General features: G+C 69.4%; 2 protein-coding genes across 2 annotated transcripts; both read left to right on the forward strand.

Annotated features, from left to right (window-relative positions):
* The first annotated feature begins 269 nt into the window (after positions 1 to 269).
* On the forward strand, positions 270 to 6,489 carry LOC123369191 (BICD family-like cargo adapter 2). The gene is made up of 9 exons (XM_045014550.1): positions 270 to 503; positions 2,164 to 2,379; positions 2,757 to 2,873; positions 3,097 to 3,243; positions 3,330 to 3,512; positions 4,021 to 4,185; positions 4,295 to 4,425; positions 5,029 to 5,149; positions 5,592 to 6,489. Exons 1-9 carry the CDS (start codon positions 270 to 272, stop codon positions 5,769 to 5,771), a joined length of 1,494 nt encoding a protein of 497 aa, XP_044870485.1. The 3' UTR covers positions 5,772 to 6,489.
* Positions 6,490 to 11,160: 4,671 nt separating this feature from the next.
* Positions 11,161 to 20,339, forward strand: LOC123369519 (ras-related protein Rab-35-like). Its single transcript, XM_045015192.1, has 6 exons — positions 11,161 to 11,436; positions 15,939 to 15,989; positions 17,144 to 17,267; positions 17,645 to 17,769; positions 18,325 to 18,449; positions 19,416 to 20,339. Exons 1-6 carry the CDS (start codon positions 11,382 to 11,384, stop codon positions 19,539 to 19,541), a joined length of 606 nt encoding a protein of 201 aa, XP_044871127.1. The 5' UTR covers positions 11,161 to 11,381; the 3' UTR covers positions 19,542 to 20,339.
* Positions 20,340 to 21,113: the final 774 nt, after the last annotated feature.

Raw genomic sequence — 21,113 nt, forward strand, 5'->3', positions numbered from 1 at the left:
GCCCCTTCGGGGCGGGGGGAGGAATCAGGAAATAAACAGGAACTGAGCCCTGGGCACCTGCTGCTCCGATCCAGAGGGGACAGAACCCAGGAGTCCTGCCCGCCCTCCCCCTTCCTAGGGGGCAGAAACCCGCCCCCTCCCTCTTTGGGCAGGTAGAACCCAGGCGTCCGGCTCCTCCTCCCCCTTCCCCTCGAGGTGCAGAGAACCCAGGTGTCCGGGCCCCCCCTTCCCCCTCGGGGTGCAGAGAACCCAGGCGTCCGGGCCCCTCCATGGCAGCCCCGCCGCCGACGCCCCCCGCGCTGGGCGAGGGGTTCTACCCCTTCCCCACGGAGCGGCGGGGGGGCGCCGGGGACCCCGCCCCCGAGGACCCGGGGACGCTGCTGCAGCGCCGGGAGCAGGACCTGCTGCTGGCCGCCGAGCTGGGCAAGATGCTGCTGGAGCAGAACGAGGAGCTGCGGGGGCGCAGCCAGGCGCTGGCCCGGGACCACGCGGCCGCCCTGGAGGTGAGAGCCCCCCCAACCCACCAGCCCCCACTCCGCTCCCAGAGCCAGGAGAACCCAGGAGTCCGGGCTCCCAGACCCCCCCCCCCCAACCCACCAGCCCCCACTCCGCTCCCAGAGCCGGGATAACCCAGGAGTCCTGGCTCTCAGCCCCCCACCCCTGGTCTAACCCACCAGCCCCCACTCCGCTCCCGGAGCCGGGGAGAGAACCCAGGAGTCCGGGCTCCCAGACCCCCCCCCAACCCCCCAGCCCCCACTCCGCTCCCAGAGCCAGGAGAACCCTGGAGTCCTGGCTCTCAGCCCCCCCCCCCGCTCTAACCCACCAGCCCCCACTCCGCTCCCAGAGCCAGGAGAACCCAGGAGTCCGGTCTCCCAGACCCCCCACCCCCAACCCACCAGCCCCCACTCCCTTCCCAGAGCTGGGGACAGAACCCAGGCGTCCGGGCTCCCAGCCCCACCCCCACCTGGTATCACCACACACTCTCTCTGTCTCGGAGGAGGGGCTGGTCCCTGGGACTTTCTGCCCCACCCATGACTCACCCTCCCACCCTCCCTTGCTCTGTTTCGCTCCCCTGCTCTCGTTCTCCCTCTGTCCCATAATTACCCCCCCTCCCTGTCCGGCTGGGGCCGACGCCCCCGCGGCACCCGGTCCGACTGGTCCAGCCGGCAGCACCACCCAGGGGCGCAGCCGGTACCAGAGCCCGGGGTGACCCCAGACCTGGCCAGCCACCCCCCAGGGCTTGGACTGGCTGGCTCAGGGGGGCAGGGAACGGGGCATGGGGCGGTTCCCCTCTCTTGGGCGCTGGCCCCGATCCGGCCTGGGGGGACTGGCTGGCTCGGGGGGCAGGGAACGGGGCATGGGGCGGTTCCCCTCTCTTGGGCGCTGGCCCCGATCCGGCCTGGGGGGACTGGCTGGCTCAGGGGGGCAGGGAACGGGGCATGGGGCAGTTCCCCTCTCTTGGGCGCTGGCCCCGATCCGGCCTGGGGGGACTGGCTGGCTCGGGGGGGCAGGGAACGGGGCATGGGGCGGTTCCCCTCTCTTGGGCGCTGGACCCGATCCGGCCTGGGGGGACTGGCTGGCTCGGGGGGCAGGGAACGGGGCATGGGGCAGTTCCCCTCTCTTGGGCGCTGGCCCCGATCCGGCCTGGGGGGACTGGCTGGCTCGGGGGGCAGGGAACGGGGCATGGGGCCGTTCCCCTCTCTTGGGCGCTGGCCCCGATCCGGCCTGGGGGGCACTGGCTGGCTCGGGGGGCAGGGAACGGGGCATGGGGCGGTTCCCCTCTCTTGGGCGCTGGCCCCGATCCGGCCTGGGGGGCCGGGCTGGCTCGGGGGGGCAGGGAACGGGGCATGGGGCGGTTCCCCTCTCTTGGGCGCTGGCCCCGATCTGGCCTGGGGGGGGCACTGGTTGGCTCGGGGGGCAGGGAACGGGGCATGGGGCGGTTCCCCTCTCTTGGCCGCTGGCCCCGATCCGGCCTGGGGGGACTGGCTGGCTCGGGGGGGCAGGGAACGGGGCATGGGGCCGTTCCCCTCTCTTGGGCGCTGGCCCCGATCCGGCCTGGGGGGACTGGCTGGCTCGGGGGGCAGGGAATGGGGTATGGGGCTGTTCCCCTCTGGGGCCAGGGGGGTGCCCAGGGCTGGTCTCACCCCACTCCCCCCCCCCCAGAGGCTGGAGCAGGAGAAGTACGAGCTGCGCCGGCGGCTGGAGTCGGGGGTGGCCGAGTGGGAGACGCGGGTGGCGGAGCTGGAGGGGGACCTGGCGGCCCTGCGAGCCCAGCTGGGCCACCAGCGGCTGGAGCAGCAGGACACCAGCCGGGAGAGCTCCCAGGTGGCGCAGGAGCTGTCGGAGCAGAACCAGCGCCTGGCCGAGCAGCTGAGCCAGGTCAGCCCGGACACCTGGGTTCCTTGGGAGGGGAGGGGGGCCTAGTGGTTATGGGGGGGGGCTGGGAGCCAGGACTCCTGGGTTCCTTGGGAGGAGTGGGTAGTACTGGCTGCCCGGACATCCCCTCCGTATCCCATGATCCTATTGGGCTGAAATCCCTTAAGCAGCTCAGGATCGGGGAGGGGGGGGAGGACGTGGGGGGCAGGGGGTGAATTTCCTGAGTGGGCGGGTTTAAAGGGCCAGTGCCGGGTCCCAGGGAGCCCCCCCCCCCGTATCCCTCCCAGCTCGCAATCAGGCAGGTCCCTGATGCTGCGTCCCCGGCTCACTCCCCCCCCGCCCCGTCGTCCATCTGTCCGTCTGTCTGCCCCCCCCCCCAGGCCGTCCAGCTGGAGCAGCGGCTGCAGGACGAGCTGATGGCCTTGCGGGTTGAGAATCGCACCCTGGGGATGAGCAGCGCCGAGCACGCGGCCCGGACCCAGAGCCTGCAGGCCGAGGTGAGATACGCACCCTCCCCTCCAGGGGGTGCCGGCTCTGGTCCCGCCCTGGGGCAGAGTCTGGCTGGCTCAGCGGATGGGGGAGGACCCGGGGCCTCTCCACTCCAGGGGGCGCCGGCTCTGGTCCGGCCCCAGGGCGGGGACTGGCTGGCTCAGGGGGCAGCAGGGAACGGGGCCTCTCCCCTCCAGGGGGCACCGGCTCTGACCCATCTCTCGCTCCCAGAACCTGATGCTGCAGGAGCGGAAGCAGGAGCTGGAGCGTCAGACCTGGCAGCTGCGGGAGGAGACCGAGGCCGTGCAGGGGCTGGTGGAGACGCTGCATGAAAACCTGCTGCAGCTGCGCCGGGAGGTGCACGAGAAGGAGCTGCAGGTACGGCCAGGGGGCGCCGCGCGGCGGGGAGGCTCGGCGGCCCTGGGGGGCTGTATTAACCCTTCGTTCCCCTCGTCCCTCCCCAGGCCCAGCAGCTCCGGGCCGAGGCAGAGGAGCTCCGAGTCTCCAACAGGTGGCTCCAGCGCCGGGTCAGGGAGATGGCGGACGAGATTCGTCTCCACGACTCGGATGCCTCGCTCGCCTCCCTGCAGTCGGAGATTGAGCAGAGCGGCGAGGGGAGCCCGGAGCAGAACGGGGGGCCTGCTAAGGTGAGCGGAAGGGCTCTTGGGGGGGGTCCCCAACATCCTTGTATGGGCTGGGGTACGTTTCCCTCCGTTAAACCGGCACGAGTCTTCTGTTGGGAAACCTAGAACCCACCCTCTTGGTGAGCCTAGCCACTACCCAGAAACCCACCCCAGGCTGAGACACCTAGAACAAACCCAATTTGGGAAACCAAGAACCTCCTCTTTGGGGTGTCTGTGTCACCCAGAACCCAATCATTGTCGAGGAACCTAGAACCCCTCTTGACCAATACACAAAGTACCTAGAACCCCCAAAGTGGATGACGGATGTGGAGCCCTCCCTCTTTGGGGCCATAGAAATTGTCCAGAATTCATCCATCATTGGGGAACCTAGAACCTGCTCCTTTGGGAACCTAGAAATTGCCCCGCTGAGCACTGGACGAGGGGGGGTCCCTGTCTAAACAGCCCCCACGTCGCGCCCCAGAGGTGGCTGCATCTCGGTGCCAAAGCTGCTGCTGTTCTTGTGTTGTGTTAGCCCCTGGCCAGGACCGTCTCTGAGGCTGCCCCTGGGGGGCCGAAGACCCCAGCCCGGGGCTCGGAAGAGGAGGGTGAATATGCTAAACGGGTCTTGGCTCTGACCCGACTGGATCAAGACCTTCTGAGACAGAAAGAGGTGGAGATACAAAACCTCCAGGACCAGGTGAGTGTACGGGGGGTGGGAGGCCATAAGCGGGAGCCCGGGTGGGGGGCGTGGGGGGCTCCCCAGCAGGGGCTGCTCTCCCTGCCCTACCCCCTCTCTCTGCCCCCAGCTGACCCTGCAGCACGTGCAGCTGGGCAGCCTGCGGGGGGAGCTGGCGAGCCAGAGACGCCTCTTCCAGGAGAGCGACCGGGACGAGACCCTCAAACTGGCCGTGGCCGATCGGGACGAAGCCATTATCAAGTGAGACCCCCCTGCCGCCCCTCCCCCAAGCCAGCCAGTCCCCCCCCCCGGGGCCGGATCGGGGCCGGGGCCCCCCAGAGGGGAAAGACCCCCCGTGCCCCGTTCCCCCCGTCCTGCACCATGCACCACTGGGGAAGAGAGACCCCTTGTGTTCACAAGTGGGAACTGCCCCCAAACGGACAGTATCCAGGGTGACAGGGCTGGGGAGGAACGGGGGGGGGGGGGGAGACAGGAATGATGGTGGGGGTGGGAAGTGGGGGAGATGGGGTGAGAGGGGGGCTGATCGGGGAGGGGAGCAGGGGAGACAGGGAAGGAGGGGTCCGGAGCGGGGAGGGGAGCAGGGCAGGCTGGGCTGGAGGGGGTGGGTGATCGGGGGAGGGGGCGGCTGATCAGGGGGAGGGGAGTGGAGGAGATGGGGCTGATTGGGGGGAGGGGAGATGGGGCAGGAAGGGGCTGGAGGGGAGAGGGGAACGGGGCAGGCTGGGCTGGAGGGGGGCTGATCGGGGGGGCAGGGGAGATGAGGCTAGAGGGGGTGGCTGTTGGGGAGGGGAGGGGAGCAGGGCTGGGGGCTGGGTCTGACCCCTGTGGGCCCCCCCACCGCAGGAAGGGCCAGATGGAGATGGAGCTGGCCCAGGTCTCTCTGGAGCGGGACTCCATGAGCCAACAGCTGCTGGCCGCCATCCGCCAGAAGATGGCGCTGTCCCAGGAGCTGGAGGGCTGGCAGGTGGGTAACGACTGGGGGCGGGGCGGGAAGGTCCCCCCCCCCCGCAGGACTCCTGAGTCCCTTTCTTAGCTGGTAGAGGCCCTAAATAGTAGCCTGGACTCCTGGGTTCCTACCTCAGTGGCTAGAATCACCATGACTCCTGGGTCCCGTCCCCGGCGGGTAGAGCCCCCAGCACGGTGACCCGGACTCCTGGGTCCCGTCCCCGGCAGGTAGAGCCCCCAGCACGGAGACCCGGACTCCTGGGTCCCGTCCCCGGCGGGTAGAGCCCCCAGCACGGTGACCCGGTCTCCTGGGTCCCGTCCCCGGCGGGTAGAGCCCCCAGCACGGTGACCCTGAGTCCCATTCCCAGCTGCTACGGTCTCTGGGATTGTGACTCGGACTCCTGGGTCCCCTCCCCAGCCTGTGGCTATGTTCACCTCAGTGCCCCCGTTTCTCCCCCCAGGACGACATGGAGTTCATTATCAAGCAGCAGCTGAAGCTCCAGCGGCAGCAAGAAGGGATCCCCACATCCCCCCTGGCTCCCTCCAGGACCCCGGCACAGGCCAAGACCTCCCCTTTCTTTCGGCGCGGGAACAGCGCCCCCAATGGCACCAGCTTCCTATCGCTCTTCAAAAAAAGCTGAGAGCCTGGGAGCTGGTTCTGGAGATTCTAGGGGGTGGAGAGGAAGAGGGGTCAGGGTGGGGTGAGTGGACACAAGACACCAGCACCAAACAAAGGAAGCGGCCAAACCAGCTGGTTACCGAGGTGCCAATGAGAGGAGTCTTTGGGTAACTAGCTGCAAGGTCACTCAACAGGATGTTCTAGGTCACTCAACTAGAGAGTCTGTCTAGAGGATTTGCTGATACGCTACAGCAAGTTCCAGGTCTCCAAATCCTTCCCCCCTCAATTGCCCAAGTTGATGTTCTAGGTGGGTCAACAGAGCCATTCTAGGTACTCAGCCTCCGAGGTTTAATGGTGCACGTTGAACAAGCAAGGGTCCGGCCATGGGCTGTTCTAGGTTACCCAATCCTATCTGACTGGGTAGCCTGTAGTAGCTGCCCACGGGTGCTAGGTTCTCTTACTGCACAATCTGTTGGCTAACTGTAACCAGCTGGATACTCCATATTGACTGGAGTAGGGTTCTAGATTATCCCACTGAGTGATCTATATTGGCCAGCTTTATACTACTCGACATGCCGGGGGTGGGCAAACTTTTTGGTCACATCGGGTTTCCGAAATTGTATGGAGAGCCGGTTAGGGGAGGCTGTGCCTCCCCAAACAGCCAGGTGGGGCCTGGCCCCCACCCCCTATCCAACTCCCTCTGCTTCTCTCCCCCTGACAACGCCCCCAGGACTCCAGCCCCATCCAACCCCCCCCCCCTGCCCCCCGTCCCCTGACAGCCCCCCAGGACCCCTGTCCCATTCATCTCCCCCTGCTCCCTGTCCCCCGATCGCCCCTGGAACCCCTGCGTGCCCCCCCACCCCATCCAACCCCCCTTCCTTCTTGACTGCTCCCCCGGACCCCTGCCTCCATTCAGCCCCCCTGTTCTCTGCCCTCTGACTGCTCCAACCCCTATCCACACCCCTGCCCCCTGACCACCACCCCGAACTCTCCTGCCCTCTATCCAACCCCCCCGTTCTCTGCACCCTTACCACGCTGCCTGGACAGCCGCGCAGCCCAGAGCACCGGGTCAGGCCGCTGCACCGCCCGGCTGGAGCCAGCCATGGCACCGCCCAGCACAGAGCACCAGGACAGGCCGCTGCACCGCCCGGCTGGAGCCAGCCATGGCACCGCCCAGCACAGAGCACCAGGACAGGCAGCCGCACCGCCCGGCTGGAGCCAGCCATGGCACCGCCCAGCACAGAGCACCAGGACAGGCAGCCGCACCGCCCGGCTGGAGCCAGCCATGCCACCCGCAGCACAGAGCACCAGGACAGGCAGCCGCACCGCCCGGCTGGAGCCAGCCACGGCACCGCCCAGCACAGAGCACCGGGACAGGCAGCCGCACCGCCCGGCTGGAGCCAGCCACGGCACCGCCCAGCACAGAGCACCAGGACAGGCAGCCGCACCGCCCGGCTGGAGCCAGCCACGGCACCGCCCAGCACAGAGCACCGGGACAGGCAGCCGCACCGCCCGGCTGGAGCCAGCCATGGCACCGCCCAGCACAGAGCACCGGGACAGGCAGCCGCACCGCCCGGCTGGAGCCAGCCATGGCACCGCCCAGCACAGAGCACCGGGACAGGCAGCTGCACCGCCCGGCTGGAGCCAGCCACGCCACCGCCCAGCACAGAGCACCGGGACAGGCAGCCGCACCGCCCGGCTGGAGCCAGCCACGCCACCGCCCAGCACAGAGCACCGGGACAGGCAGCCGCACCGCCCGGCTGGAGCCAGCCACGGCACCGCCCAGCACAGAGCACCGGGACAGGCAGCCGCACCGCCCGGCTGGAGCCAGCCACACCACCCTGCAGCACAGAGCACCGGGACAGGCAGCCGCACCGCCCGGCTGGAGCCAGCCACGCCACCGCCCAGCACAGAGCACCGGGACAGGCAGCCGCACCGCCCGGCTGGAGCTAGCCACGGCACCCACAGCACAGAGCACCAGGACAGGCAGCCGCACCGCCCGGCTGGAGCCAGCCACGGCACCCGCAGCACAGAGCACCAGGACAGGCAGCCGCACCGCCCGGCTGGAGCCAGCCACGCCACCCCGCAGCACAGAGCACCGGGTCAGGCCGCGGCTCTGCAGCTCGGCTGCACTGAGCGTTGTGCTGGTGGCGCAGTGAGCTCAGGCTGCGGGGGAGGGGGACAGCAGGGGAGGGGCCGGGGACTGGGGCCAGGCAGGAGGGTCCCTGGGGCCGGATGTGGCCCGCAGGGCATAGTTTGCCACCTCTGGGATATGCAGTAGTGCCCAACCATGAGTTCCCTGTTATCCTGCTGCATAATCTAGGTTGGCCAACTCTATTCAACTGGATACTCCATACTGAAGAAACTAGGGTTCTAGGTCATCCTACCAGGTTATCCAACCCTTCTCACCATGGCTTGACAAACTGGATGGTGCTGATTAGCCAAATGAATGTTTCATGTGAGCCGATTGAGTGTCCTAGGTTAGGATACTGGATGTGCGAGGATACCCAGACGTCCCTTTCTAAATTGGCCAGTTGGATTCCCTGCGGCGGCAGCAGTTATGGTGCGTGATCCTAGCTGGTGTTCTTGGCTACACCATTCACTCCAAGTGGATGCACCATGTTGACAAAGACATGGTCCTACGTCCTGTCCTGTTGGGGGTTCTAGATCACAGAACTCACTTCAGGGGGACTCTTCATTGCTGGCCTGCCCCTCTATACTGCCCAATGGGAGGTTTGGTGTCAGCCAATGGACAGTTCTAGAACACCCTACATCTAGATTAACTCCCTCTTCACTCCCTTGCCTGTGGCTCTCAAGCTACCAAGACACATGGCTCATCTGTTTTTCTCAGATGAGAACTCAGGACTAACGTGCATTATGTGCAGACAGAAGGTGCAGAACAGGGCATCTGTAAAAAAAATCTGCTTCAGGTTTGGGGGAGAGGTTCTAGGTGACTCAATACAAGGCACAAAAGGTGGCTGGCCAGAACACTAGAGAAGCCAAGAGAAAAGAGGCCACTGACCCTTAGCCAGCACCTTCCCCTCAACCCAACCCCCATAAACTGAGTTCCTAACCTTATCCCCACTTCACATGGGGCAACCTGAGGCACGGAGAGGCGAAGGGACTTGACCAAGGTCACAGAGTGGCAGAGAAGAGAACCCAGGAGTCCTGGTGCCCAGCCCTCTAACCTACTAGGCCCTGCTCCCCTTCCATGAACCACCCTCCTAACTGCTACTCGGCGCGAGTATTTCCGACTCAAGCAGCCGAACTTTCCAGGTTCTAGATTCTCTCACACACGCAGAGCAGGGCTCATCCCCCTCCAGCAGGGGGCAGAATATTTTGCTACCGTATCTGCTCAACGTGCCCCGTGCACCTTGGGTTATTACATGATCAAAGGTCTGTTTATCTACACAGGGAACATGCTCCATTACGAACCGTTCGTACGGCGGTGACTCAGAGGCGGCCAGTCTCTATTTAACGCGCTCGGGTTGTGAGCAGGGATTTTTCTAGCCTGCTGCCTTGTGCACATATCATGTATGCGGAGCGAGTGTAGAAAGAGACTGTTACTAATCGCTGTGTATGTGTGTGTGTGTCATTTCTACAGGGAGGCAGGACTCCTGGGTTCTCTCCCCAGCTCTGGGAGGGGAGTGGGGGCTGGTGGTTGGAGCAGAGGGGGCTGGGAGCCAGGACTCCTGGGTTCTCTCCCCGGCTCTGGGAGGGGAGTGGGGGCTGGTGGTTAGAGCAGAGGGGGCTGGGAGCCAGGACTCCTGGGTTCTCCCCAGCTCTGGGAGGGGGGAGTGGGGGCTGGTGGGTGAGAGCAGGGGGGCTAGGAGCCAGGACTCCTGGGTTCTCTCCCAGCTCTGGGAGGGCAGTGGGGGCTGGTGGGTGAGAGCAGAGGGGCTGGGAGCCAGGACTCCTGGGTTCTCTCCCCGGCTCTGGGAGGGGAGTGGGGGCTGGTGGGTGAGAGCAGGGGGGCTGGGAGCCAGGACTCCTGGGTTCTCTCCCCGGCTCTGGGAGGGGAGTGGGGGCTGGTGGGTGAGAGCAGGGGGGCTGGGAGCCAGGACTCCTGGGTTCTCTCCCTGGCTCTGGGAGGGGAGTGGGGGCTGGTGGGTGAGAGCAGGGGGCTGGGAGCCAGGACTCCTGGGTTCTCTCCCAGGCTCTGGGAGGGGCGTGGGGGCTGGTGGGTGAGAGCAGGGGGGCTGGGAGCCAGGACTCCTGGGTTCTCTACCCGGCTCTGGGAGGGGAGTGGGGGCTGGTGGGTGAGAGCAGGGGGGCTGGGAGCCAGGACTCCTGGGTTCTCTCCCTGGCTCTGGGAGGGGAGTGGGGGCTGGTGGGTGAGAGCAGGGGGGCTGGGAGCCAGGACTCCTGGGTTCTCTCCCCGGCTCTGGGAGGGGAGTGGGGGCCGGTGGTTAGAGCTGGGGGGGCTGGGAGCCAGGACTCCTGGGTTCTCTCCCCGGCTCGGGGAGGGGGGCGAGCGGCTGTGGTTGCTCCCTCGGGGGCGGGAGAACAATGGGGTGCTTGTGGTGCTGTGGGGGGGCAGGCTGGAGGAAAGGCTGGAATGTCCTTCCCGGGGGGAGGAACGCGCCGCAGACAGACAGATGGACAACTCCGGCACAGACACCCTCCCCCACCAACACAGGGAACGGGCTGGGGGGGGAGGGGGACACCCCAGATCTTGGGGGGGATCAACTGGGGGGAAGGGATTGGGTGTGTGTGGGAATCAGGGGAGCCATCTCCTGGGGGGCTGATGAAGGGGGGGATGGGGGGAACCCATCTCTGGGAGGGGTGGATCTGGCCATCTGTGGGGCACAGCCTGGGGGGCCCCCAGTCCAGGGGAGGAGATCTAGGGGGTGGGGATTTGGGGTGCATGAGGGCAGGGTGGGTGTTTGGAGGTTCAGGGAGCAGGTCTGGAGGATGGAGATTTGGGGTGCAGGGGGGTGGGGTGCATAGGGGCAGGGGGTGTTTGGGGATACAGGGGCGAGGTCTGGGGGTGGGGAGTTGGGGTGCATAGGGGGCAGGGTGGGTGTATGGGGGCACAGGGAAGGAGGTCTGGGGTGAGGTGCATAGGGGCAGGGAGGGGGTTTGGGGTAGGGGTTTTGGGGAGCGGGGTGCATAGGGGCAGGGTGGGTGTATGGGGACGCAGGGGAGCAGGACTGGGGCTGGGTGTTTGGGGGTGCAGGGGGTGGGGGTTTGGGGGGGTTGGGGTGCTGGGGGCGGGGTGGGGGTTTGGGGACGCAGGGGAGCAGGACTGGGGGGTGGGTGTTTGGGGGCGCGGGGGCGCGCAGGGCCTATCAGCCGGACGGGGGCGTGTCCGGGGAGGGGGGGGTCGGGTCACTTGGCCCCGCCCCCCGGCCCAGGCCCCGCCCCCCGGCCCAGGCGCCGCAGGAAGGGCGGTTCTGGGTCAGCTGATCCCGGGTCCACCCAGCGCCGGGCCGCGGGCGCCGCTGGCCGAGGGGGGGTGTCCTGGGCCCGGGTCCCGCGCGGCGCTGCCGCCCCCTGCCTGCGCCCCCGGCCATGAGCCCCTGAGCCGCGGCCCCGCGCAGGCAGCTCCCGGCCGGGACTGGCCCCGCAGCCCGGGGGACCGGACCGGACCGGACCGGACAGGCGGAGGGAGGGACCGGACGGCGGGCGAATGGCCGGGAAGGACTATGACCATCTCTTCAAGCTGCTCATCATCGGGGACTCGGGTAGGGGCCGGGCCCGGCGCGATCCCCCCCCCCGGCCCCCCCTCCCCCTGCTCCCCCCCTTACCGGGCCCCCCTCCCCCCGCTCCCCCCGACCTCGCTCCCTCCCCGGGCCCCCCCTTCCCGCCCCCCCCGGCCTGTCCCCCTTCCCCTGCTCCCCTTCCTCTGGGCCCCCCTTCCCGCCCCCCTCCCCCTGCTCCCCCCCTTACCGGGCCCCCCTCCCCCCGCTCCCCCCGGCCTCGCTCCCCCCCGGGCCCCCCTCCCCCTGCTCCCCCCCCGGCCCCCCCTTCCCGCTCCCCCCGGCCTCGCTCCCCCCCGGGCCCCCCCTTCCCGCCCCCCCCGGCCTGTCCCCCTCCCCCTGCTCCCCCCCCTTCTCGCTCCCCCCCTTCCCGGGCCCCCCCCCCGGCCTCGCTCCCCCCCCCCGGCCTCGCTCCCCCCCTGGCCCCCCGGCGCGATCCCTCCCGCCCCCCCCCGGCCTGTTCCCCCCTCCCCGGGGCCCCCTTTGTCCGCCGCCTCCGGCCCTTTCGCTCCCTCTCTCCAAGCCGCTTCCCCGCTTCGTGTCTCTGTTTCCTCCCGGCTTCTCTTCGCCCCCCCCCGCGCCCCTTCCTGGTGCTCTCCGGGGACCCCCCCATATCCCGCCCCCCCAGTTCTTCCCTCGTCCCCAAGTTTCTCTCCCTCCCTCCGCTCCCGGCTCCGGCCCTGCCCCCCCTTCTCCCCCCTTTGTGCCATTTCTCCTCTGTCCGGCCTGGCTCCTGCCCCCCCCCGCGTCCCCCCCCCCCCTCCGCCGCCTCTTCCCTTCCCTCGCCCTCCCCGCTGCGCTCCAGCCTCCCCCTGCGGCCTAGGGGCGAGAGCGGGGGCTGGGAGCCAGGACTCCTGGGTTCTCTCCCCGGCTCTGGGAGGGGAGTGGGGGCTGCTGGGTTAGAGCAGTGGGGGCTGGGAGCCAGGACTCCTGGGTTCTCTCCCCAGCGCTGGGAGGGGAGTGGGGGCTGGTGGTTAGAGCAGGGGGGGCTGGGTGCCAGGACTCCTGGGTTCTCTCCCCAGCGCTGGGAGGGGAGTGGGGGCTGGTGGGTTAGAGCAGGGGGGGCTGGGAGCCAGGACTCCTGGGTTCTCTCCCCAGCTCTGGGAGGGGAGTGGGGGCTGGTGGGTTAGAGCAGAGGGGCTGGGAGCCAGGACTCCTGGGATCTCTCCCCAGCTCTGGGAGGGGAGTGGGGGCTGGTGGGTTAGAGCAGGGGGGCTGGGAGCCAGGACTCCTGGGTTCTCTCCCCAGCTCTGGGAGGGGAGTGGGGGCTGGTGGGTTAGAGCAGGGGGGCTGGGAGCCAGGACTCCTGGGTTCTCTCCCCAGCTCTGGGAGGGGAGTGGGGGCTGGTGGGTTAGAGCAGGGGGGGCTGGGAGCCAGGACTCCTGGGTTCTCTCCCCGGCTCTGGGAGGGGAGTGGGGGCTGGTGGGTTAGAGCAGGGGGGCTGGGAGCCAGGACTCCTGGGTTCTCTCCCCGGCTCTGGGAGGGGAGTGGGGGCTGGTGGGTTAGAGCAGGGGGGCTGGGAGCCAGGACTCCTGGGTTCTCTCCCCGGCTCTGGGAGGGGAGTGGGGGCTGCTGGGTTAGAGCAGGGGGGGCTGGGAGCCAGGACGCCTGGGTTCTCTCCCCAGCTCTGGGAGGGGAGTGGGGGCTGGTGGGTTAGAGCAGGGGGGCTGGGAGCCAGGACTCCTGGGTTCTCTCCCCAGCTCTGGGAGGGGAGTGGGGGCTGGTGGGTTAGAGCAGGGGGGGCTGGGAGCCAGGACTCCTGGGTTCTCTCCCCGGCTCTGGGAGGGGAGTGGGGGCTGGTGGGTTAGAGCAGGGGGGGCTGGGAGCCAGGACTCCTGGGTTCTCTCCCCGGCTCTGGGAGGGGAGTGGGGGCTGGTGGGTTAGAGCAGGGGGGCTGGGAGCCAGGACTCCTGGGTTCTCTCCCCGGCTCTGGGAGGGGAGTGGGGGCTGGTGGGTTAGAGCAGGGGGGCTGGGAGCCAGGACTCCTGGGTTCTCTACACCGCTCTGGGAGGGGAGTGGGGGCTGCTGGGTTAGAGCAGGGGGGGCTGGGAGCCAGGATGCCTGGGTTCTCTCCCCGGCTCTGGGAGGGGAGTGGGGGCTGGTGGGTTACAGCAGGGGGACTGGGGGCCAGGACTCCTGGGTTCTCTCCCCAGCTCTGGGAAGGGAGTGGGGGCTGGTGGGTTAGAGCAGGGGGGGCTGGGAGCCAGGACTCCTGGGTTCTCTCCCCAGCTCTGGGAGGGGAGTGGGGGGCTGGTGGGTTAGAGCAGGGGGGCTGGGAGCCAGGACTCCTGGGTTCTCTCCCCGGCTCTGGGAGGGGAGTGGGGGGGCTGGTGGGTTAGAGCAGGGGGGGCTGGGAGCCAGGACTCCTGGGTTCTCTCCCCGGCTCTGGGAGGGGAGTGGGGGCTGGTGGGTTAGAGCAGGGGGGGCTGGGAGCCAGGACTCCTGGGTTCTCTCCCCAGCTCTGGGAGGGGAGTGGGGGCTGGTGGGTTAGAGCAGGGGGGCTGGGAGCCAGGACTCCTGGGTTCTCTCCCCGGCTCTGGGAGGGGAGTGGGGGCTGGTGGGTTAGAGCAGGGGGGGCTGGGAGCCAGGACTCCTGGGTTCTCTCCCCGGCTCTGGGAGGGGAGTGGGGGCTGGTGGGTTAGAGCAGGGGGGCTGGGAGCCAGGACTCCTGGGTTCTCTCCCCGGCTCTGGGAGGGGAGTGGGGGCTGCTGGGTTAGAGCAGGGGGGGCTGGGAGCCAGGACGCCTGTGTTCTCTCCCCAGCTCTGGGAGGGGAGTGGGGGCTGGTGGGTTACAGCAGGGGGACTGGGAGCCAGGACTCCTGGGTTCTCTCCCCGGCTCTGGGAGGGGAGTGGGGGCTGGTGGGTTAGAGCAGGGGGGGCTGGGAGCCAGGACTCCTGGGTTCTCTCCCCGGCTCTGGGAGGGGAGTGAGGGCTGGTGGGTTACAGCAGGGGGGGCTGGGAGCCAGGACTCCTGGGTTCTCTCCCCGGCTCTGGGAGGGGAGTCGGGGCTGGTGGGTTAGAGCAGGGGGGCTGGGAGCCAGGACTCCTGGGTTCTCTCCCCAGCTCTGGGAGGGGAGTGGGGGCTGGTGGGTTAGAGCAGGGGGGGCTGGGAGCCAGGACTCCTGGGTTCTCTCCCCGGCTCTGGGAGGGGAGTGGGGGCTGGTGGGTTAGAGCAGGGGGGCTGGGAGCCAGGACTCCTGGGTTCTCTCCCAGCTCTGTGAACTTGGACAATTCCCTGCACATCTGTGCCTCAGTTTCCCCATGAGTGCCCTGGGGTCCATAGACCCCCCCATTTGAAATGCATCGAGATCGACCCCTATATAACAGAGGGGTGGGGTTTCTCCCTCCCCCCTTTCTACCTGCTCCCTGTCTGCCCCGCTGGGGTGTGCCCTGGTGTTGTGCAGATCCCACCTAGGGTGCGTGGGGGGATCCCCCAGATCTCGGCCGGTTCCCTGCCCTGGCTGCCCGCGGGGCGAGGTTTGTAACGGAGCGGGAGGGGAGCTGCCCCGGATGCCTGGGTCCCGGTTTCTCCCCGTCTGGCGAGGCCTGGCAGGCTGCGGGGGTGGGGAGAGGTGCAGCTGCTCCCTTCAGTCCACCCACCCCCTCACTCCAGAGCAGCTGGGGCTCGAGAGAGGCCAAGAGCCCGGACTCCTGGGTTCTCTCCCTGGCTCTGGGAGGGGATGGTGGGTGAGATCGGGGGGGCTGGGAGCCAGGACTCCTGGGTTCTCTGGGAGGGGAGTGGGGGCTGGTGGGTTAGAGGAGGGGGGGCTGGGAGCCAGGACTCCTGGGTTCTCTGGGAGGGGAGTGGGGGCTGGGGGGTTAGAGGAGGGGGGGCTGGGAGCCAGGACTCCTGGGTTCTCTGGGAGGGGAGTGGGGGCTGGTGGGTGGGGGCGGGGGGGCTGGGAGCCAGGACTCCTGGGTTCTCTGGGAGGGGAGTGGGGGCTGGTGGGTTAGAGGAGGGGGGGGCTGGGAGCCAGGACTCCTGGGTTCTCTGGGAGGGGAGTGGGGGCTGGTGGGTTAGAGGAGGGGGGGCTGGGAGCCAGGACTCCTGGGTTCTCTGGGAGAGGAGTGGGGCTGGTGGATTAGAGGAGGGGGGGCTGGGAGCCAGGACTCCTGGGTTCTCTGGGAGGGGAGTGGGGGCTGGTGGGTGAGAGTGGGGGGCAGGGGCTGGGAGCCAGGACTCCTGGGTTCTCTGGGAGGGGAGTGGGGGCTGGTGGGTGAGAGCGGGGGGCAGGGGCTGGGAGCCAGGACTCCTGGGTTCTGTGGGAGGGGAGTGGGGGCTGGTGGGTGAGAGCGGGGGGGCTGGGAGCCCGGACTCCTGGGTTCTCTGGGAGATGGGGCGAGGGCGACACTCCCTGGGCAAACAGCCCGGGTGGCTCTGGGAGGGGCGTGGTCGGTGTCTGTGTTGTGGGCGCGGCCGGTCGCTCTTGGACCAGGTGTGGGGGGGTCTTGGCTGCTCCCCCCTAACCCGCCTTTTCGCCCCCCAGGGGTGGGGAAGAGCAGCCTCCTCCTGCGGTTTGCAGATAACACGTTCTCAGGTGAGTGCCCCCCCCCGCGGCCTGGCTCCTCCCCCACTGCCCCCCCACCGGCCTGGCTCCTCCCCCACTGCCGCCCCCACGGCCTGGCTGCCCCCCCCTCACTGCCGCCCCCACGGCCTGGCTGCCCACCCCCACTGCCCCCCCACAGCCTGGCTGCCTCCCTCACTGCCCCCCCCGCGGCCTGGCTGCCCCCCCTCACTGCCCCCCCACAGCCTGGCTGCCTCCCCCACTGCCCCCCCCCCACCGGCCTGGCTGCCTCCCTTCCAGTGCCCCCCCTCAGGTCCCCAGCCCCCCTCCCTCACTGCCCCCCCCACGGCCTGGCTGCCCCCCTCCCTCCCTGCCCCCCCCCAGCCTGGCTGCCCCCCCCCGCGGCCTGGCTGCCCCCCCTCAGGTCCCCAGCCCCCCTTCCTCACTGCCCTCCTGGCCTGGCTGCCCCCCTCCCTCACTGCCCCCCCAGCCTGGCTGCCCCCCTTCCAGTGCCCCCCCTCAGGTCCCCAGCCCCCCTCCCTCACTGCCCCCCCCCACGGCCTGGCTGCCCCCCTCCCTCACTGCCCCCCCCACGGCCTGGCTGCCCCCCCCGCGGCCTGGCTGCCCCCCCTCAGGTCCCCAGCCCCCCTCCCTCACTGCCCCCCCAGCCTGGCTGCCCCCCTTCCAGTGCCCCCCCTCAGGTCCCCAGCCCCCCTCCCTCACTGCCCCCCCCCACGGCCGGGCTGCCCCCCTCCCTCACTGCCCCCCCACAGCCTGGCTGCCCTCCCGCGGCCTGGCTGCCCCCCCTCAGGTCCCCAGCCCCCCTCCCTCAGTGCCCCCCAAACTGCTCTGCCCCCGATTCCTCTCCCCACTTCACCCCAGCCCCCCAGTCCTCCCTCTGCCTGCCATGGGCCCTGTGGTTCTTGGGGGTCCCTTCCCTCTGGGTGCTTGGGGGGGTCCCGTGGGGTTCACATCTGGGCTGGAGCGACTGCACTCCCGGCTCTGAGCCCCCTCCCTGGGATGGATCAGATGGTGGGGGCACAGTTGGGTCTGGGGGTGTCTCGGGGGGGTGGATCCTCGCAGAGCCCTGCGACCCCCTCGGCCGGATGCATCACTCGTCTGTTCCTCCCTTTTCTCCTTCCCTCTCCGCTTCCGGCCCCCCCGTCCCGCCCCCTCGCCCCCCGCAGGCAGCTACATCACCACCATCGGCGTCGATTTCAAAATCCGGACCGTGGTGATCAACGGCGAGCGGGTCAAGCTGCAGATCTGGGACACGGCCGGACAGGAGCGATTCCGCACCATCACCTCCACGTGAGCCGGACGCCTGGGTCCCATGGGGGGGGAGGGCTGGGAGCCAGGACTCCTGGGTTCTCTCCCTGGCTCTGGGAGGGGAGTGTGGGCTGGTGGGTTAGAGCAGAGGGGCTGGGAGCCAGGACTCCTGGGTTCTCTCCCTGGCTCTGGGAGGGGAGTGGGGGCTGGTGGGTTAGAGCAGGGGGGGCTGGGAGCCAGGACACCTGGGTTCTCTCCCCAGCTCTGGAAGGGGAGTGGGGGCTAGTGAGTTAGAGCAGGGGGGGGGGCTGGGAGCCAGGACTCCTGGGTTCTCTCCCAGCTCTGGGAGGGGAGTGGGGGCTTGTTGATTACTCGGACGCCTGGGTCCCATGGCGTGTCTCCCCTCCCCCCCGGGGCAGGTATTACCGCAACACCCACGGCGTCATCATCGTCTACGATGTGACGAACCCCGAATCCTTCGTCAATATCAAGCGCTGGCTGCACGAGATCGGGCAGAACTGTGACAGCGTCTGCAAGGTGCTGGGTGAGTCTGGGGTCCCCCTCAGCCCCCCCGGGGTCCCCCCTTCCCCCGCAGCATCTGCAAGGTGCTGGGTGTGTCTGGGGTCCCCCTCAGCCCCCCGGGGGTCCCCCCTTCCCCCGCAGCATCTGCAAGGGGCTGGGTGAGTCTGGGGTCCCCCTCAGCCCCCCCGGGGTCCCCCCTTCCCCCGCAGCATCTGCAAGGGGCTGGGTGAGTCTGGGGTCCCCCTCAGCCCCCCGGGGGTCCCCCCTTCCCCCGCAGCGTCTGCAAGGTGCTGGGTGAGTCTGGGGTCCCCCTCAGCCCCCCGGGGGCCCCCCGTCCCCCGCAGCATCTGCAAGGTGCTGGGTGAGTCTGGGGTCCCCCTCAGCCCCCCCCGGGGGTCCCCCCTTCCCCCGCAGCGTCTGCAAGGGGCTGGGTGAGTCTGGGGTCCCCCGTTGCCCCCCAACACTGCCCTCCCCTAGGGGATCTGTCTCTGCCCCCCATCCCCCTACCCCAGGGGACTGTGGGTTAACCCCTGGGGCCCCGACCCCCCATGTCTGACCCTCCCCCACTTCCCCGCAGTGGGGAACAAGTGCGAGGACGCGGCCCGGAGGCAGGTGGAGACGGCCGACGCCCGGCGCTTCAGCGAGCAGATGGGGGTGCGGCTCTTCGAGACCAGCGCCAAGGAGAACCTCAACGTGGAGGAGGTACCGGCACTGCTGTGGGGAAGCTCGCAGCACGGGCGGGGAGGGGGAATCCAGCCTGGGGGCACTGCTGAGGGGAAGCTCGCGGCACCGTGCGCGTCTCGGGATGCGGGGGAGGGGCAGGGGGCGGGGACAGTCCATGGCTGGGACACTGTTGCCAGGAAGCTCCCAGCACCATGCCGGGAAAGGCGGGGGTGGGGCTGCCGGGAAGTTGGCCTTGGCCTTGGCACAGCTGTTAGGAAGTTTACAGCCCTGCAGGGGGCGGGGATGGAAGCTGGCGGGGGCACTGCTGTAGGGAAGCTCGCAGCAGTGGGTGGGTGGCGGGGGCAGTTGCCAGGAAGCTCCCAGCACCATGGGGCACGGGGGGAGAAGAGGCCGCGGGGAAGCTGGCGGGGCCGGGCTCGGGCCAGCGCTGCCGCCGCCGCGGGGAAGCTGGCGGGGCCGGGGGCGCTGCCGCCGCCGCGGGGAAGCTGGCGGGGCCGGGGGGCGCCGCCGCCGCGGGGAAGCTGGCGGGACCGGGGGCGCTGCCGCCGCCGCGGGGAAGCTGGCGGGGCCGGGGGCGCTGCCGCCGCCGCGGGGAAGCTGGCGGGGCCGGGGGCGCTGCCGCCGCCGCGGGGAAGCTGGCGGGGCCGGGCTCGGGCCGGGGGGCGCCGCCGCCGCGGGGAAGCTCGTGGCCCTGGGTGCCGGGGGAAGCTGGCGACGCCGGGTGCCGGGATGGGGCTGGGGGCACCGCCGCGGGGAAGCTGGCGGTGCCGGGGGCCGGGCTCGGGCCGGGGGCACCGCCGCGGGGAAGCTCGTGGCCCTGGGTGCCGGGATGGGGCTGGGGGAAGCTGGGGGCCGGGGGCACCGCCGCGGGGAAGCTCGTGGCCCTGGGTGCCGGGATGGGGCCGGGGGAAGCTGGTGATGCCGGGATCGGGGCAGGGGGCACTGCTGCGGGGAAGCTCACCACCCTCTCGCCCCGCCCCCCAGATGTTCAACGCGGTGACGGCCATGGTGCTCCGCACCAAGCAGGAGAACCTGGCGCGGCTGCAGCACCCCGAGGTGGTGAAGATCAACAGGCCCAAGAAGAAGCCCCCCGTCAAGAAATGCTGCTGAGGGGTGGGGGCCCCCGAAAGCTGGGGGGAACTGAGCCCCTGCCCCCACCCCCTGGAGCAGAGATGGACTGTGTGTATATGGGGGGGGGATCTGCATTCCTCCCCCCCCTGCCTGGGGGCTGGAGGGAGCGGGGGTTTGGTGGAAGGAAGAGAGAGAAGGGGGAATGGAGGAGACTGTTCTGCCCCCCAATCTGCCCCAGGCCCCCCGTCCCTATCCCTCCACCCCACTGTGAAAGGGACGATGCCACTTCCCGCCCCCTGAAGTCATCAGGGTCCCACAAGTCCGGAGTGGGGGAACAGGGGAATTGCTGATCCGCCCCCACTTGTTGGGGGGGGTGTCTCCCTTCTCCAGCGGGGGCCCCCCACGTGCCCCTCTGCACTATGCAATCCAACCCTCCTGAGCACTGGAAAGGCAGCAGTGGGAAATGGGGGTGCAGCGAGCACCCCGAACCCTCTCCTTGCCCCCCACGCTCTGGCAGTGGCCAGGGATGTGGCCCCCTCACTGGGAACAAGATGGGGGTCCCCCCTCTGGGCTCAAAGCTGGGGTTCCTGCCCCACTAGGAACGTGGTGGGGGGCAGCCCCTGCGCGGGGAGCAGCCCTGGGCCCCCTCCTGGGGGGCTCAGAATTGGGGTTCACCCCAGCACTGGAACCGGGGGCACGGCTGGGGGGTGGGGTTGGCCCCCCAATAACTGTGCAATAATCCGGCCCCGCCCCGGGGGGCTGAACTGACACTAACCCCACCCCAGCCGCTGCCACGGAGACTGTTTTCCTTCAATAAAGACAATTTAGGTATGAAAAGACGCCTGATTGCTCTGCCCGGATGCCTGGGTTCTCTCCCCGGCCTGGGGCTGAGAGCCAGGACTCCTGGGCGGCTCCTCGCTGTGCCTCGGTTTCCCCGCACTCGGCAGTTCTGACTCTCGGGGGGCGGCACGAGCCAGGGCCCCCGGAACGGGAACCAGGTTAATTCAGATTCATTCCGTTTACACTTCGCCATTCTGCCTTGGGCCAGCCCTGCTCTGGGGGGAGACCGGAGCCAGCAAGGGGTCTGCAGGGAAACGGAAACCGGATTCAGCCCGAGGGCCTGGGCCACTGTGGTGAGGAAGCTCACAGCGCTGGGGGGGCATAGTGGGGGGGGGGAGAACTCACCGGCAGGGGGGGGGGGGCACTGAGGCAGGGCACAGCGCTGGGGGGGGATAGCGGGGGGGGGCACTGAGGCGGGGCCCAGCGCTGGGGGGGCATAGCGGGGGGGAGAACTCACCGGCAGGGGTGGGGGGGGCACTGAGGTGGGGCACAGCGCTGGGGGGGGATAGCGGGGGGGGTCACTGAGGCAGGGCCCAGCGCTGGGGGGGGATAGCGGGGGGGTCACTGAGGCAGGGCACAGCGCTGGGGGGGGATAGTGATGGGGGGAGAACTCGCTGGTGGGGGGGGGCGTCACTGAGGCGGGGCACAGCGCTGGGGGGGATAGTGATGGGGGGAGAACTCGCCGGTGGGGGGGGGGGCGTCACTGAGGCGGGGCACAGCGCTGGGGGAGGATAGCGGGGGGGTCACTGAGGCAGGGCACAGCGCTGGGGG

The sequence above is a fragment of the Mauremys mutica genome, chromosome 4 (assembly GCF_020497125.1).
Source record: "Mauremys mutica isolate MM-2020 ecotype Southern chromosome 4, ASM2049712v1, whole genome shotgun sequence".
Classification (NCBI taxonomy): domain Eukaryota; kingdom Metazoa; phylum Chordata; order Testudines; family Geoemydidae; genus Mauremys; species Mauremys mutica.

Bases quoted from the DNA above. Each gene is read 5' to 3' on its own strand.
- LOC123369191 (XM_045014550.1), top strand. From the start codon at position 270: ATGGCAGCCCCGCCGCCGACGCCCCCCGCGCTGGGCGAGGGGTTCTAC. The intron at 2,380-2,756 runs GTCAGCCCGGAC...CCCCCCCCCCAG, and splicing joins TGGCCGAGCAGCTGAGCCAG to GCCGTCCAGCTGGAGCAGCG. The intron at 3,244-3,329 runs GTACGGCCAGGG...GTCCCTCCCCAG, and splicing joins TGCACGAGAAGGAGCTGCAG to GCCCAGCAGCTCCGGGCCGA.
- LOC123369519 (XM_045015192.1), top strand. From the start codon at position 11,382: ATGGCCGGGAAGGACTATGACCATCTCTTCAAGCTGCTCATCATCGGG. The intron at 11,437-15,938 runs GTAGGGGCCGGG...TTCGCCCCCCAG, and splicing joins GCTCATCATCGGGGACTCGG to GGGTGGGGAAGAGCAGCCTC. The intron at 17,268-17,644 runs GTGAGCCGGACG...CCCCCGGGGCAG, and splicing joins TTCCGCACCATCACCTCCAC to GTATTACCGCAACACCCACG.